Source organism: Anthonomus grandis, chromosome 16, assembly GCF_022605725.1.
Source record: "Anthonomus grandis grandis chromosome 16, icAntGran1.3, whole genome shotgun sequence".
NCBI classification, from domain to species: Eukaryota; Metazoa; Arthropoda; class Insecta; order Coleoptera; family Curculionidae; genus Anthonomus; species Anthonomus grandis.
The window spans coordinates 9,042,236-9,060,664 of NC_065561.1; the positions used below are offsets into that span (position 1 = coordinate 9,042,236).

The 18,429-nt window shown below is 33.7% G+C and overlaps 2 protein-coding genes across 3 annotated transcripts in view; one reads left to right on the forward strand and one right to left on the reverse strand.

Annotated features, from left to right (window-relative positions):
- Window positions 1-9,400, forward strand: part of LOC126745471 (protein FAM76A) — a 39,113-nt gene extending 29,713 nt beyond the window's left edge. Inside the window, exon 5 of the mRNA XM_050453326.1 lies at window positions 8,637-9,400. Coding sequence (XP_050309283.1) covers window positions 8,637-8,942 — 306 coding nt within the window. The 3' untranslated portion in view covers window positions 8,943-9,400. The remainder of the gene's footprint in view (window positions 1-8,636) is intronic.
- LOC126745472 (pyridoxal kinase) overlaps window positions 9,392-18,429 on the reverse strand; it is a 35,324-nt gene continuing 26,286 nt past the window's right edge. For both annotated transcript variants that reach the window (XM_050453328.1, XM_050453327.1), the window contains exon 6: window positions 9,392-9,823. In XM_050453328.1, the coding sequence (XP_050309285.1) occupies window positions 9,714-9,823 (110 nt within the window). In that variant the 3' untranslated portion in view covers window positions 9,392-9,713. The remainder of the gene's footprint in view (window positions 9,824-18,429) is intronic.

Consider the following 18,429-nt stretch of genomic DNA (forward strand, 5'->3'; position numbering starts at 1 on the left):
GGGCAGTCCCTATCTAATAGAGCTATATTCTTAGTACCTTGACTTAGTAGTATCTTGACGCCGACCAAGCAGGAATAAAAAAAAACCATGACAGAGAGACGCCTCTAAAACTATAGCGGTGAATCTTCGGCAGCAAGATGTCATGACTAACACAGTGAAAAGATCACAAAAAACTGCCGCCGAAACGCCCCTGTCATTGATATTCTACAAGTCCTGAAGAAGATGGCACACAGCCTCATTTGTACTGGCATTCTTGCAAAAATTAAACTGACACTTAATAAGAATGTTATTTGCTTTGATAACAGAGAGCATACGAGTTTTCACCAGTTTTTCTATGAATGACGCGCACTTACCGAAAATAAATGTTAATAACTTTTTCACAGTCACACACTTTTTGTCGACCCTAAACTTGTCAACTTTGCCAACTTCCATAACTGGACGCGAACATCTACAACGGGATTGTACATAGTAAAATAATATCCGTATATTGACGTGAATGCACTATGTAGCAGGAGAATTATCTTTTTTACGTCCCAATACTATATCAATTGTGTCATATTGTAACGTTTTTCACGTTCGTAAGTTAAAACAATCGAAAATAACACTTTACTACGAAGACACAACTATTTAAATTTTGCGCCATTATTACGAAAGTTACTTCACTGAACTGATAACTCTCGGCGATGCGGCTCCTTATATGCTCGGCCGAACGCAGTTCCGGACCATTGTCGCCAACCTTCTAGACGTCGTGCGGTGTGCCACTTGTCATTCCGGAATGGTGGAGAATCAACTGGTGTCTCGGTGTTTACAATATATCTAGAACACGGTCACTTGATCATACAGAATTTTAAATTCTGTCGAGGGCAATCGATAGAATTTAGAAATCAATATCGGTAAAGCAATTTTTATCAAATACATATTAAGATCCGAGAGCTAGCCAAGTCCATAAGTGTTTTACATGTTATTAAAACAGCCTTAAATTAAGATTCGTCAGCAACTGAAGTAAAACTTCTTTAGCTCCATTCATAGGTATTTTTATACACAATTTCTTCTTAGTTGATGCTCCTGGAGCACCACTTTCATATTCAGAGTCTGTATCACTTCACTTCCTACCATAATTCCTTATTATTCACCCGAAAATTCGCCAAATATAAACTTTAAAATAAATTTATAATTTTATTCACTTTAAACGTAGAATAATTAATACATTGAACAACAAAAATTAATTTATAAAATTGTTTAACAACGAAATGAAATTACGAAATTATCAAGAAATCACCGTTCGCGCAACGCTAGCAAACTCGCAAATGAACTTCTGACTGAAATATATATATATATTCCATGGCTATAAGAGGAAGAGAGAAAATATGCGTAAAGAAGTTTTACTTAAAAAATAATGCCGATTCTGGATCGTTAGAATAGTATCCAGAAAATTATTTTCCTTTATCTGTGATAGTGCAAATGAAAAAATTTGCAAAACAAATGGACATAGCACAAGAAAATCATCTTAAAAAGTTATGGTTGATGATCCATAATCCTGACCAGAAGCGGAAGAAGACAGATCTCGAGATTGACACAGTTGAAAGCAAAAATACAATTACTACATACAATGAGGATTAACGATTTAAAAATCTTTATAAATGACGATTACAATGCACAACAAAAATTTAGATCATTTTCAATTTAATCTTTTAAACCAAAAAATACGTGATATGCGTAACAAAATATTTTTGTATACGTAAATTTGTTAGATATACATATGTATGTATTTACTGATATTTTGAAAACCAGTGGAGAAACTGTACTTATCCAAATTAAGTGTTCAACTATTCGTAATTTACAAAATTGCTGGTCTAGTTATACAATGACAAGTATTGTATAATTGGCCAAGCAATTATGATTTAGTTTCACAACAAAATATGTTTACAACATTGTTAGTTCACAATTAAATCGGTTTAATCGGGAGGGGTTTGTAAATTGGAACAGGTTAGGTTTTTCACCAATAAATTCAAAACGACTACATCTTTTCCAAATCTATTAATAATGTTTGAAAACTAGACCCATATACTTTAAATTGCGATTAAATTGTTTCTTAAGTACACAGATGAATTAGTTTTTTTTTTTAAATTCGGAAGCTAGAAAATCACCCTTTTTGCCTTGTAGGTTGGAACACTAAAGAAAGTTTGTTTAGATTTTAAAAAAATGAGGTTTTGCATTAAAAAATTACCATTATTCAGTGTTTATTATTTTCCCAATGTAAAAAAAAATTCCAAAAAAAGGAAGGAAAAACTTTAGAGAAAGTATAGATCGTTACACTAATAGACATACTAACACATAGTAAATCACTATAAGTAAATGAATCTCGCAATTTTTTTGCAAAATAATGGGATTTTTTAGAGTCTGTTAACTTAAACTTCACTTGTTCCAAGTTTCAATCCTATCGATTAAATAGAACAGGTTCTGACATGGGGTTGAAAATATTACACGTAAAAGCCTATGACCCGAGATAAAAAAAATGCACTGTATACATTTACATGCCTAATTATTAGCCTGTCCAAGCGAGGGGTGGTTAAAACCAAAAGTAAATACCGCTTCATACAAGCGATATTTGGGATTTACCGAGAGACGTCAAATGACGTCATCGGTTTGTATACGTATAAACAAACAAAAACTACTATAATATTATATATATTTATCAAAATATACAAAAATGTATTAGGCCCACTATTTTTTAAGAACTGTATAACCACAAGTGGGTTTTGTTCAAAGTCCATCCAAATGGATAATGAAGTTTTAAGAACAACATCCAAGTACATAATACGGCGCCACAGAATGTACATGAAAACATATAGCCGATCGACCGCATCTTACCAGACTAACGCTTGGACAGGCTATATATAGTTACAATAAAATTAATTATTATATTAAATATATAATATTAAAAGCAATTAGTTTTAGATAATTTAATGTTAGCTCTATCTACTTCCACTACAGTTTTTGGTAAACTTTTCTATGTTTTAATACTACTATATAAAGGATATCTTCGTGTCTCGACTCCCCTTAAATGTTTACTTTTAAAATTATCAGTGATATCAATAAATATTGTATCGAAATTCAGGAAACACACTCCTCCACTTCTCCAGGAATACTCTTTTATGTCAGGAAGCGACGTACGGCTTTGTAGATTATTCAAGAACGGATTCTTGGAGTTCTAGAATTTACCAAGCCTACTCGGCTAGTTTTGACCAATGCGCTTAAGACCACCCTTTTTACATTAAAGTCTTTTTACATTCATATCATATTTTTTTATGATTTTTTTGTTTCGTGATGCTGCAGTCCTATAGAAATATAGTACGACTTTTTCTTATTTCTATAAAAATAAATAAACTAATCAATAAAAACAATTTTTTCTTTTTTATATTTCAATATAGATATGAGAAAATATGCTATATTTTTAAATTTTTTAATTCGTCCCTTGCGCGTAGCTCAAAGCTATTTTCCCCATTTAAATCAATTGAAATGCTATTAATCCGTTCCAGCTCCCAAAACACCACCTTCATTGTTTTTGTTAAACGTTTTTAAATACAAGAAGAAACATTTATTTATAAATAACAAATACATACTTTATAAAAACATAATAAACGGAAAAATAAAGTGCTTACCGAAGTGATTAATTTTCGACACTGGTATTCGCCTTTTTTGTCACGCTTTGCTAATTTTCACCTGCAGATTGTTTAAAAAAAAAACTGTACAAGGAGGTTTGTTGCTTCCTCCCTTTCGGGATATTGCGGAAATTGGTTAGTCAAGTTTCGTTGACCAAATCCGATAATTGCAACTCTTCCGAGGTTATTTTTATCCACGACATCTACAACTTTCTCTAATATTCCCAAGATATCCGTTATATCATCTCTTGTAGAGATAACCTCCTCCATCTCTGGCTCCTTTTCAAAACGTATGCTGCTGCGAATCTAGATCGTGTAACTCCTAAGTTGTTAGCTACTGAGAGTGTTCGACGAATTCGTTGACATGTTCTCATCTAGCTCCAGACCTATGGATTTTCCCAGAGAAACAATCTCCTCTACCACTCGTAGATCCAGTCTTTCGAAGTCCCTTTCAAGCTACAGATCCACGCCACAGCTTTTTCCATGCAGAGGTTAAGCTCCTCGTTGTAACACTCAGCCAGGCCTGATCAATAATTCTTAAATATTAAAATCTTATGTGATTTAAAAGCTATGAGATTTTTGGAATGGTATACTAGCAGAGGCTTAATTTTGCAGTCGCCACTCATATTGGTGCAAAGTGCTGGTTAATCTATTCTTAATGCGTTTGTGACCGAGCATCGTCTTCTTCTCTGAAGTTTTTTCCTATTCGGCATACTTTTCCAGAAAAGCTCTGTCTCGTCACAGTTGTAGACTTGCTGGAGAATGTATCTTTTTTTTATCAGTTCTGAAAACGTTTTGATGTAAACTTCAGCTGCCTTCACATCCTGACTCACCAACCCTGATGAAAGAGTAAATGGCGGCCCTAAAGTTGTCAAACCAACCCCGACTGGCTTTAAACGAGTCTTCCGATTCTTCGTTGTGTGTTGGATCTGCTTTAGCAAATCACCGTAAATCGCTCGTGCCTTCTTACTTATGTTGGTTTATGTTAAGATTCCTTCTTGAAGCTGCTTCTCTGTCTCCCACACCATCAGTAGTTTCTCTATATTTTCATGGAAAGAGGTTCGGAGCTTAGAAATTATTGTAATGCCCTTGGCTGGCGTTATATCGTTTTTCAACTGCTTCTGTTAAGCACAGTACATGTGCTATAAATCCACGCCAACCTAAAACGTACCTGAATGTAAAGTATCTCCTAAAATGTCAGGTGTTATGACGATATCTTCGTATGCTTCTGGATTTGTTTGTCTTGTTCGTTGGTTACCGACGGTAATAGTTAATGGTTACCGACTATTACCGTCGGTAACCAAAGTTTTTCTCCACAAAATACACATTTCACACTTACATCACTCTTTATTGTAATGCATTTAAAACTTATGACACTAAATTAACATAATTGTTTGGAAACAACAAATAAATCGGAGCGTCAAACACGTTACTAATAGGTTCGTTCCAAGCGACCAGAAAATTTACTGTGTGTGAGTTTTAAGTTAATTAAATTTAATATTAAGATAAATTCAAGGTATTTCCCAATGTCAACAAAACAATCCAAGATAACAGACCGGCAAAACAAGATTGAGGTTATACTAACTTTACAAATGCGTTCCAAGCACGTTCATTTCTCGTATCGACACGAAACCGTACAAACTTCGCGCATGTGTATAAAACTGATCGAGGCGATTTCAGGATGATTCAATGAATGATGCATATCTTGTCACTTGGAACAAACCTATTATTATGATCAGCTGAAATGGCATCATGGCGGCAGACGATAGAATGGGGATGACGCGAGAGAGTAAGAGATAGAGAAAGTCTGAGAAGGAAAGAGAGACGCGAAGTGGGAAATACAATTCTCAGTAGCTGTACGCTCCACGCTATATTTATATTTTAGCTATATCGCCCCATGAAAATCGTCAGATAATATTTTTCTCGTAATTGTTCAAGGATTTCCTTCGAAATAAAAAAACAATCAATCACGCTCGAGTAATTCAAGATTAGATTTTTTTACAACTTTGTGATTCGCCCATTTCGTTACGCCACTTATTAAAAGGAACGCCGATTATTGAAATATACACAGTTCTTCATGTACTTAAATTACCTTGGTTTAATCTGACGCGCTCGAGTGTTTCTCAGGATCGATGTTTTTAGTAATCTGACAGACTGCTCTTAACGCACGCCTCTCTATTAAGGGTCTATATATGGTAGACAGTTTCTTCTCATATGCTTTCCTAACACGCAAGATCCGCACTTGGGCTCCCCTACTATTAGTTAAGGGCTGATGAGGGTATTGGTAAATATATGTTAAAAGTTGAGCCAGTATTATATTGACTGTATGAATTAACAATGCGAACTTCTTATGCAATAAGCAAGTTTACAAATTCTGTATTCTGTATATTATTATTTTATTATTACTGTGTATTATTATTCTGCTATCAACAAATATATTAATAAGATATATAATGAACTTAATCTATTAAATATCCATTTTTTTTATAAATCAACAATATATCTATCTAAATGTATATTAATATGTAGCAGCCCAAGATATACAAATAAGATAAAACATCCAGAGAAATTTAAGCACAATCTAACCTTGGCCAAAAAAAATGAATACAACAATATATAGTTTTCCCCAGTTGAGTAAAAAAAAAATATATAAAAAGCAACTAGAAACATACCATTAAAATAATCAAAATAAGAAAAGTAAAGCAATCAAATTTATTTGATACTTAACACATAGCACTTAACGAGTAAACTCACTCAGACACCTTTTAAGTTTTGAAGGCTTTAAATCCACTAAGTCAAAAGCGTGATTAAATCTATTTCCCATGTGGAGTCGATTAATTGGAGAAAATTTACCATAGTTTGTATGGTGACATTTAACCAGAAAAAGTGACGTCTCTCTAAGGACTCTGGTATTGCACCTAAAGTTTATCCGCGATAACAATTCAGGGCAATCAATAGCATTATTAATCAACTTGTGAAGAAATATCATATCACACCTAGTTCGATAGTCCTCAAGAGAAGTCATATTTATCCGTGACTTAAGTTCCAATAAAGACTCATCTCGTACATTTAATCGCCAGGCATAAGTCCTGAGAAATTTATTTTGGACCTTATCAAGACTGTAAATATGGTAAGCATAAAGGGGACCAGACTATGAAAAAATAAGACATGACACTACGAATAAGTGTAAGATATAAAACTCAGAAGACAGCTTTTGAAAAGTCTTGAGTATGTCTAGTTATAAAACCAAGAGTTGGAAGGGCTTTACTAGACAAACTATCTATATGGGGTATGAAAGTTAGGGAACTGTCAAACAACACCCCCAAATCTTTAATTAGCGATACTCTTGAAAGTATATTACCATTTATGTGGTAGTCAAATGGGACAACTTTTCTAGATTTAGTAAAAGAAATGATAAAACACTTATCCTTATTAAGATGTAAGCCATTAGAGACAGACCCATTATATAGAGAATCTATGTCTGATTATATCATCAGGCAATCAGACAAGTTTAAAATATGTAAAAATAGCTTCAGGTCGTCTGCAAATAATAGGAATTGGCAAAATTTGATAATACTAAAAATATCGTTAATAAATAAATTAAAGAGTAGACCACTTTAGGGAGGGAGAACTATAGCATCTTAATTTAAAAATGAGCAATGAGTGGATGACTGTGTCAAAGGCCTTTGAGAAATCAGTATAGATGAAGTCGGCCTGATGACTCTTCTTGAAAGCCCTGACAATGAAGTCATGATGTAATACAAGGTTTGTAGAAGTAGATTTACCCTGCCTAAGTCCATGTTGCTCGTTGATCGAGAGACCTCTACAATGCCAAGTAAGATATTTGTTCAGGATAAGCTCAAAAAGCTTAGGGATAGCAGATAACATAACAATGGGCCTGTAATTTTTTATCCCTGTCACCATTTTTGAATACAGGAGTTATAAAGCTGTCACGCCATTTCTCAGGGAAAGTTTGTAATTAAAGACAAATTGAATAATGTACACAAGGTCTAGACAAACTGTAAACACATCTTTTTAGGAAATAGGTAGGAACATTATCAGGAGCATAACTCAGTTTGTCCTTAAGACCAAATATAGATTCAAAAACCTCAGACAGGGTGAACTGGATGAAAGGCATGTGGACAGAATTTGCTACGGGAAAATTGAAGTTAGTGAGATCAACCTCATCAGAGTGATAAACACCAGAAAAATAGGTAGAAAATAAGTTTGCAATATTCTCCCCCGAATCTGCTAAAATACCATTTAAATGTATAGCATTTAGGATACCATGACTTTTATTAAGGGAGTTGATATGATTCCAAAATTGTGTGGTACCAGATTGAATTGAATCATTTAAGGTAGCAATGTAAGATCTATAGCATTGCTCAGTATGAACTTTACATTGAGTACGTGGGTTAGCAAACAGGATATAACTTTCAGCTAAGTTAGTACTTTTGAATTTAGCATGAGCAGTCTTTTTTGATAAAATAAGATTCCTTAATTCTGGGGAAAACCAACGAGGAAACCTGGAAGGTTTATATATTTTTTTGGGTATGAGTGAGATTGCACATAAAACTACTTCATAAAAGTTATTCACTGAATTATCGATGTCTGAATCATCAAAAATACTAATCCAGTCCACTAAAGAAAAATAATCATTCAAACTTACAAAATCAGCATTTTTAAAATCAAAATAAGTTGTACTATTGTTAGTAACCAAGGCTAAAAATGTATTAAAGTCAGTCACTGTAATATTCTGGTCAACCATGCAGACATCATGTATATCACATTTGAAATTTAAAATATGCGTCTCTGAAACATTAACTGATTAAGAAATACCGTCACACCATGTTTAAACCCTGGCCAAATCATGGCTAATTATTATGTCAAGATAATAAATTTTAATAACTTTATAACTTCCATTTATAATTTATCTTATATAACCTGATGTGTTAATTAACCTCTTGTTTACAGATAACTGAATTAAAAGCAAAACACTTCACCACTGAAGCTGAGCTAAGAAATAAAATGAAAAATAGCCAAAAAGAACATGACGACAAGGTAGGAACTTTAAATAACAGGATATCGGGCCTATTAAAACAGGTGGCGACCCTGTCAAAAGGTAACAGTAAAAAGTCATCAACGAAAGAAAAACCCGCTCCGATTGTGGCAGCTGCGACAACGAACCAAGAGGAAGAAAAAATATCAACGGCTAATAATTCGGCTGTTAATTCAGATGCGAATAATAGCAGTGGAACTGATAGTCCAAGTTTACAATAAGTCAAATTAGTTACTTTTTAATTGAATTTTTAAAGTAGTGACAATATATTTCTTTTATATTTTTTTTTTTGTATTTATATTAAGTATCTAATTTTATTTATAATAGGATTTTGATATTTTAATTGATCAATTTATTGAAATTTGATTTACAAAAAAATATGCGCCTGTTATATTGTAAAAAGGAGAAGTTTTAGCACAAGCCTATAAAACAAATGTAATTATGAAAATGGGATGTTTTCTTTTGTATTAGGACTTTATATTTAGTAAAATATGTATTAATTTATTTTCGATGTCGATTTACTTTTGACTCTTATTGCTTGTGACCAGAAGAAATTGTTTTATCAATTGTTTGTTTACTGTATCATTATACAGTTGCACCCTAGTATAGACTTAATTTAAATAAATTATTTTTGTAACATAATTTAGTTCTGTAATAAATAAAACGAAACTAAGTTTAACATTTTTATTCGATACATAAAAATCTGAACATAACAATCAAACGTAACAAAAAAGATTTAACCTAAATTATCAGCTATTACATGCTACATAATATGGAAGACTTTGGTTCATAAAATGAGTTGTATTATATAATAAATGCTCCCGTGCCAGAATTAAGTAAAACTAGTCATGGAGTTGGTCAAAACATTAAGTTCTTATTGTCAGATAAGCCAAAATCTACAAATGCTCACACAAATTCACGTTTATGTATATGTGCCGTTCACGCAGCCCTTTGAAAACAATTTTACTAAGTTATGAAATAAAAAAAAAATTCTACTTTTTCTTCTCTACGACTGTTGCTTTGTATACCACCTTAGGATTCATTATGTCATCTTTGCTTTGAATAAGCCGCAACTCCTTATATTGAGGTAGCGAAGGTTTTCCTAAAAAATATATATTACGTTGATAATTTTACTATAATTCAAAATTTTTTTCGGATTAACACTTTTTGCTATAAAATGTCAAATTAGAGCGACGCCTATTCATAAATGTATTTATGTTTTTGGTTCGACCAGGGAAATCACAGTGGCGTAGCGATTATTTCCTCTTAATTACCAAACTTTCTTTTTTTAACGCTCCACCAGAGAAAAACAAACCACCGAGAAGGGACAAAGCCGGGACCGATTTTTCTTGCGCATGTGCGAGCTTATTTGGTATACCTGTCTTATTGCCGGTCCCCTGCCAGCCGTCGGTTAGTCCGGTAATATCAGAGAAAAACAAAGCACTGTTTCTTTTTCTCTGGGAATATTCGACGCCTAGTTCAGTCTAGTCAAGTGTTGCCTGAATTTTTCTCGATGTTTATTTTTTGTGTGTGTTGTCATTGTGCTCTTTATTTTATTAAAAACTTTTATAATATGCCTTATACCTGTGCTTTTCGTGGATGTCATTCAAAGACAGGGTGTGGTGTTTCTTTCTTTGCTTTTCCGCAGGAAGAAGATCGGTAAGTTCAACTTTTCTTTTAATTGTTTCCACTCAAAATAAGTTGTTTCTTTTTTTGTTTTTCGTAATTACAGTAATTCATTATTTATTTTTTATTAAATTCGTAATTACAGTAATTAGAGGTATTTATCTATGCAGTAATTCAAAAAAAAAATACATAAATTTAGCTTTTGAATTAAACGTGTAATTTTATGACTTTCAGTGCCAAGTTATGGCTGGTAGCTTGCTAGGAAAACAGGCAAATAACACAATGGACATTCGACACACTCCCGAAGCGACTCCGCGAGCGCCCGAACAGGGTGACCTCGACACATAACACACCGCTCGGAAATACTATGTTGAGACGAGAGAGACAACAAATCGGAAATCACTTACCAGAATACGTACCGAAAAAACCTTTCGCGACACTGAATTATCGGGGTTGGGTTGGTTGGGGCTGAGCTGGGTTGGTGGTGATTTTTTTTTTATATAAAAAGGCGCTGGGTGCAAAAAGGACCTGTTGGGTAAATAATCATTTCTCATAAGAAAAACTGATTAAAATCAAATGATTGAGTCTCCGACAACGAATTTATAATAAATACGACATACATTAACTTTTGTAACTGTTTATTTTTTTAAATTCGTACAAAAAAACGGCGTTTGATAGGATAGTAAACTGTTACGCCAGGGGTAATTATTTAATATAGTCACTTTTTTTTAAACGATTTAAAAAAAGATAAAATTGAAAAAATTGAAATGTTTGGTCTCCGACAATGAAATTATGATGAAAACGACATTCACTATCCTATGTACCTGTCTTTTTTTTTAATTTTGAAAATGGGTAGTCGATAAGATAGTAAACTGTTACCGTAACTTGTATACATTCCAGCCCTGACAAAACTCAACAATATGAATGAAAACTTGGCTCAATCTAAATAAGGCTGTAATATATGATATTCTCTAAGAACCTGTTTCTTTTCCTACTTATAAATATTATTAACTAATAACTCATTGCACTTTTTTACAACACCAATTCAGAAATAATGTTAGTCACAAATTACTTGATAGCAATAAGTGTGTGTATAAGTAAATTAAAAACTGTATAGTCTATTACAGTCCTTTTAGTTATTCATGATCATGCTTCCACAAGATCAAAAACTTGCACTTTCCCAAGTGATGGTACGTTTTTTTGGCGTCAAATTCCTCTTCACTTCGCAATAAGTATAATGAAGGTATTTAATGTTCTAAGAAAAAGAATCACATGATAGGAGGCCAAGTAGTAAATTACACAAAGTTAGTTATAGTGTTTCTTAATCAGTATCAGGTCTTTTGTAGTTATCTTAAAGTTTCAAATATACTGAAGAACTCACAAATTAATAACTTTTAGCAAACTATCGATAAATATAAACTAATTATTGTAAGCCCGACTCGAATATAAACAAAATAATATACCTATACCTAACCCTATTTTGTGTTAGATGACAACACTACAGTTATTTCGAATAAAAATTGGCTGACGTGTAAAAGACCCAACCGATCATACTCGAAAGTTTAAAATATTTCGCGGGTATTGTGTCGAATGTCCATTATGTCGAATGACGATTGTGTCGAATGCTCCCGTCTCGCTTGCTATAGAACAGACTTGTTTTCGATACCTAGAGAACAACTTACCAGGAACTATAAGCTCTGTGAGTACCATTTTCAGAGAAAAACAAACCACCTGGTGGTTTCTCGGAATGTACCTAGGTTTAATTTAATTATTGCCAATGTACTTTTGTGTTTCATTATACAATGGGCCAATATTATTTCCTCAAAAAATAAAAGTTTGTTTAGAAGATTTTTTGTTTTCCATTATTTATTCTAAATGGTAATTTTTATAGTTGGCACTATACCGGGTGACACAGGAAAAAGGGAACACGCAATAACTTTTTTATTTTTCAAGATAAACAAATGAAATTCGGTATGTCAATAGAATGGTTATAAAGGCATATTTTGACGTATTCAATTGTTTTTGATCACTTCCGGTTAAACCGGAAATGACACGAACTTTCTTATTTTAAATGAGACACCCAGTATATTTTTTCATACATTTGTTTATCTTCAAAAATAAAAAAGTTGTTGCGTGTTCCCTTTTTCCTGTGTCACCCGGTATAGTTTAAGTATACCTATAACTTAACTATACCAACAGTAAAATAATGTAATAGTTTTGATTTCAAATTCCCAATAAAATTTTTAATCTATTAATTGTCGTATTTCTCTCCGTGTACGGAACTATTTAATTGCCAAAACGATTTTTCTCCGTTACTTTATATGTAGCGCCAGTCATTTAAGCCCGCTCAAGGGCATCAAAATTGGACCCCAGAAAATCAACGGTAAATGCGGGTTTTGTCGCTTCTTGGTGGTTTGTTTTTCTCTGGCTCCACTACTAATCATTTTGAGGAACTGCTGCTGTCAGTGAAGAGGAACGTGCAAGAAATAATCTTATATAATAAAATTTACGGTTTTCTGTTTTTTTACTAAAGTTCTCTCCGAAATAGGTAGAGATGCAAAAACGGATTTAGAACTTCGTATCCACGCTATTTAGTTGTCATTATTGATTATAATTTTTTTAAATGATACTTGACGTATTGGAAAATGTTTCAAGTGCAGTTATTATTCTTTAGATCTTTTGATTAGACGTAAAATATGAATGAATATCGCAGAATTTAAAAATATTAAAAGCCCAGGTGTTTTGGTCACTATCGAACATAGTGTAGCGTTTTTTATTGTTCGTTAAGTGTGAATTAAAACACTTGATGCACAAAAATAGTCAAGTGTAAAAATAGTATTTATTTATTACTACTACTAGGTCGATTTTTAAACTCGCTCCAATATTTCTACTTGAACTGGCGTCCTGACTGCGAAGACTGCTTATATACTCGCCAGACATTTCCATCGACTAAGATTCGTTAACCTTCCACGCGTCTGCAGAGATGTAATGCGGTGTGCCAATACCTCCTATAATAAGGCCGGAGCGCTTAACGCGTGACGTCATCATACGTAGGCCTAGGCATTTAGCAGTGTATTTAAATCATTAGAAGTTTTAACGTAAAATGAGCATAGTATGTAAATTTTCTAAATGATATTTAAGGGTTTCTGGTTTAAACAGGTCTGCCAGAACGTGAACTGAACCTTTAGTCGCACCCCATTCGATTTTTTTTGGCAAAACAAAATTTCAAAGCAAAAACTCATTGTATTTGTTAAATTTTTCTCACAATGAGTACTAGTTTTTTCTTAAATATACTTCTAATATTATTTTGGTGAAAGGTTCTTGGTACTTATCTAATAAATGTTTTCCGTTAAGGGGAGTTTTTACATTTACAATTTATCACCATGTCCATATAATGCCAATAAAATCTGCTGTATCTTGTGAAAAAGACATATTACTAACAAAGCTCTTCGGAGCCCCGATTACAAAAGGATTAAGAATTTTAAGTGCTAATTTAACACTTTGTCTTTCTATATATGATGGATATAAAGTTTTTGCTAAGTGAATAGCCATGTTTTAATAATTTGTCTTGTTCCAATTCATGCAATCTTTTCATCATGGAAAAAGCAGCACATTTTTCTTGACCTGTCTCAAAATCAGGATAAGAAAATGTTTGACCAAGTTTTGAATTAATTAATTAGTGAATAAAAATACATTGAATAAATAAACTGTGTCAAAAACATAAAATAGGGTTCTTGCTGGATCAATAGGATGCGGGTAAACCATGCCGGGTTTATTAGAGGGTGAAATATTACTTATTGCCCTACTATTTACTGCATTATTCACAACTGTACAAAATACTAGGCAGCCAATTTCCTCTAAACTTTAATAAACTGATATAACATTTCCGAATTTATTCTGGACACGGGTCATATATGAATACCTTCTTTCAAACTTGAACATGAGCTAGTTAGCATAAACGCCACCGCAGAGGATGCAATAGTATTGCTATTTACTGCAGTTCCTACAGTATTGCCTGCTTTATAATCCGAACAGGGGTCAATATGAATTTTAGGCTAAAAAAAAATGCTTTCATTGATGTGAGGATCTGTTAAAAATGTATTGCAAATGTTTTTTACTTTTTTGGGATAAGGCAAATATTTATAACAATGGGAACTGAAAGTAATGAAGATGATGAAGCTGGGTGAATATCTATACCTCTCCCTTGTTAAACATAATAAAGTTAGCTGTTCTGAAACAAATTTTAAGTTTTGTGTTAATTTATCAGAGCCTTTTATACTTGAAAGAATATCTATAACAAAATTTATTATATTTTTAGTTTTGTCAGAATCAGTTTGGTTACTACTTTAGTAATTTGGCTCGATTGATGGTTCATATATTTCATTGCTATTAGTCGGTAGGTAACTTAAAGGTTCAGTGTTAAAACTTCAAGGAGTTGACTTCATCTTATTATCAATTGTATCTACCATATTTTCTAACTTATCGAAACTGCTAGTTTTAAGAGACCTGGTATCGAAACAGAAATAGACTGGCCATATAAATATGTCTCTAATTTCAAATCATTATAAATAACAATTGCCCAAGTTATTACAGGACCAGGATATATTCTAATTTAAATAACGTTAAATTATCAGAATTTGATACTGAAAACCACCCACCCTTAACATTAAAACTTTTAAAAACTCAATTTTTTTTTTTAAATTTCAAAATTGTGGAAATATATCTCCTCTTTATGAATATTGAACTCTTGTTTTAGTTTGCTCTAAAGCTTGCAAAAGACGTAACTGGCCAAGTTCCTCGTATTTTTCTTTCTTATTTTTCCGAAAAATAATCTGGACAATTTGGAAAAATAGTTGGAATAGAATTTTTCCTTAATCGGGATTTTCTTACATAGACTAAAATAATTTTACCTGTTTTGGGATCTTGGGTACGATCTTGCTTATAGAAATATATTGCAAATTAGATTAACTTTAGGAAAATGAAATTCACACACTTTAGAGTATTTACCAGACACTAAACCGTTTCGCGGAATTGCTCATAACCATTTGTTTTGCAAATCACTCTCTTTTGGAAAACTAAACACATGAACTTTAGGCCTGTTTTCAGAGTAATTTCCCCGACATCCAGGTGCACAACATTTATACAGCATAGTCGGATTAGTTTATTATAGATTTCAATGTGTAAAAATTAAAAAACGAACAGAACCGGCAGTGTAAAAGCGGGAAGATAAACAACCTGTATCACAACTAATTGGTGCCTATGGTGGATGTTGATATCGGCAGATGGTTCACAGATGCATTGCTCTTTGTAGGGAATAGAAGAGCTCTCATAAAAATAACAATAGAGGCTATTCTCCAAAGAACAACGTTGAGGAGTATAACAGTATACCGAAACTTGCACGCCTAGAGACCTGAAAACCACTTCTAACATGCTGCGCATTATCCTCCATTTATCAAATCCGTATGCGAGTTTGGGAATTGCTAGGCTTCTCAGATGTTCGACAAGCAGATTCTCCTTTAGAGAACACAAAGTGTCGAAGACTTCCTTATAGGTTGGCTTCCGATGTGACGCCTCTTTGCTAACCAGATAAATCTTTCTATAGAACATCAGCTATCTTGAGTGCTTGCCCGACTCTGAAGGCAGATCGGCGCAGCTCTTGAATTTTTCTGAAGTTTCCACGGAAAGCCTCAGCTATTCCTCCAGATATTTGTAAATCCTTAGTCACGCAATGTGCCAGCGCATGTTCACCAAGAGCAGGAAACCGTCTTGCTGCACTCTACAAGTCACACCGACTCTTATGAAATTAAAATGAAGGGCCTTGTATTCATCGAATGTTAAGTCCTACTCTGGTTGGATTGCCAGTCTGTTAAAGAGTATGACTCGCCCTTTATCCCTTGGCGGCCGCTGGCATCTTGAATGACAAAGCGCACTTGACTATAAATTACATCAATTCTTCTACGCAACTCACTGATGTTATCTTCCCCGGCAACATCGGTTTCTAGCGGGCAACCAAACTTCAGAAAGCATATAAGACATAGTTCTCTTCCCATCACTATTGGAGCAGTGGAACCTCCTGTGCTTTCATATTCTATTCATTCGTTTCACCATGCCATCTGACTGAGGGTGTAATGCAGTACCCAAGCAGCACAAATATACTTGAAATTATCATATAGCACGCTATACAGGGTATTCCGAAACTATTGTGCCAAAATGTGAGGGTGAAAAAATGTTTTTTTCTTATTAACCCACAGGCGCATGCGCCTTATTTCGGTACTAATAGGTATCAGAAGAAAAAGCTTTAAAGTATGTACAGGCTGGCCAACTAAGAATGCGAGGTTCTGTATCTGGGAACACACTCATCGCAGAGGCTTGCGGTAAAAAATATTATTACTAAAACGGCCAAGAGAAAAACCTGAAAAATATTTTTAAGTTTCTAAAATGACCGCTACGAGGCGTAATTGCGATCTTGAGTCTAAAAAATTAGAGTTTTTGTGAATTTTGATAAATTAACATAACAAAAAAGACTTGACCTCTAATGTAGAGGACAATCTGAAACTTTTTGCTGTATCTTTGAAAATAAAGTGGTGGGGGTATTTAAAGGTTTCCTCAAGAAACACCCTGTATCTTACAAATGGCTTAATCGACTTTAACACTAAAGTGTTCTTTAAAAAGAGCCATTCTTGGGCTTTGACTGTTCGAATTTTGTTAGTTTCACATGTCGCCGCCAGATGGCTTTTTTGAACATTCCGACAAAAATGGTCAATTTTCTCAAAAAAATTAAATGCATTGGTATGATTTATTTTTTCATGTAAACTTAGCTAAATGATGCCCAAATAGTCTTGCGAAAACCGCATCTCGATATCTTATTCCTAACCAAAAATTTAGAAAAAGAAAATTTTATATGAATATTTAAATTAATTTTTTTCGAATTTTCTTTTATATTAATTTGTGGCCCTGAAAAGGACCGAATTAAAAGAAAGAGGTTTTAATTGCCTCCGTAGATGTTCAAAATGTTGACCATTATGCTCTATACATTCTTGAAGTCATGGGTAGACAGAACTGCAGCTTCAATTTCGGCTCTGGGTATATTCCTTATTGCACTGCTGAATACGGTTTTTCATATTTTCTCGGGTCGTAGGTTAACTGTGAAACAGGATGTCCTTTATTCGACCTCATAAATAAAAGTCAAGACAAGTTAAATCTGGTGATTGTGGAGGCCATGGAAAGAGACTTCCTCTTCCAATCCACCGCTGTTGAAAAACTGCATTAATGTGATCTCGTACAGCAATCGCAAAATGTGTGGGGCACCCATCTAACTGCATATAAGAAGCAAATATGCTTTGCCATGGCACATCTTCCAGCAACGGCGGCAATTGATTGGTCAAGTTAAGACAGACATTGCCATTTAAGGATTGTTCGAAAAAGTATGGCCTAATAATTCTGCTTCCCAGTACACACTATTTTTACCACATTACACATTTAAGCTCCAACGACCTTGGTGCTGAACTTCACGCAACCAATGCAGATTTTCTGCAAACCAGTAATGCATATTGTGCAGATTGACTCTACGGTCGCTATTAAAGGTAACTTCATCGGTCCAAAGAATTTTGAATAAAAATTCAATGATAATAGTCCAACCTCCGATCAAAGTCTTCCTCTTTTAAGGCCTGATGCAAAACGACATGATATGGGTGCATTGGAAAATTAATTAAAATTACTAGTTAAAATTAAATTAAATAGTAGATAAATTCAAATAAGTCAGTATATTGTGACGGTCATTTAAACATACCTATCGTCTTTCAAAATATTTTGAACCGTTCTTCGTGATATGCCAAACTCAAGTGCTAACATGAGAATTTCCTTTGTACGTAGTTAACATTTTCTTGGGTTATTCCAAGTCTCGTTGCCGTTGAAATGTAGGCTTAAAACTATTATTGGCTCGTAAGTTAGACACTAATCGGAGAAAAGTTCTCACTTCGCAAGGACGCCGACTATGAAAGAATATCGAGCCGCCTAAACTCCTTTTGCTACTGCGGCATTCTGAAGACATTCAAAATAAACTGCAAGCAAACCCACAGCTTC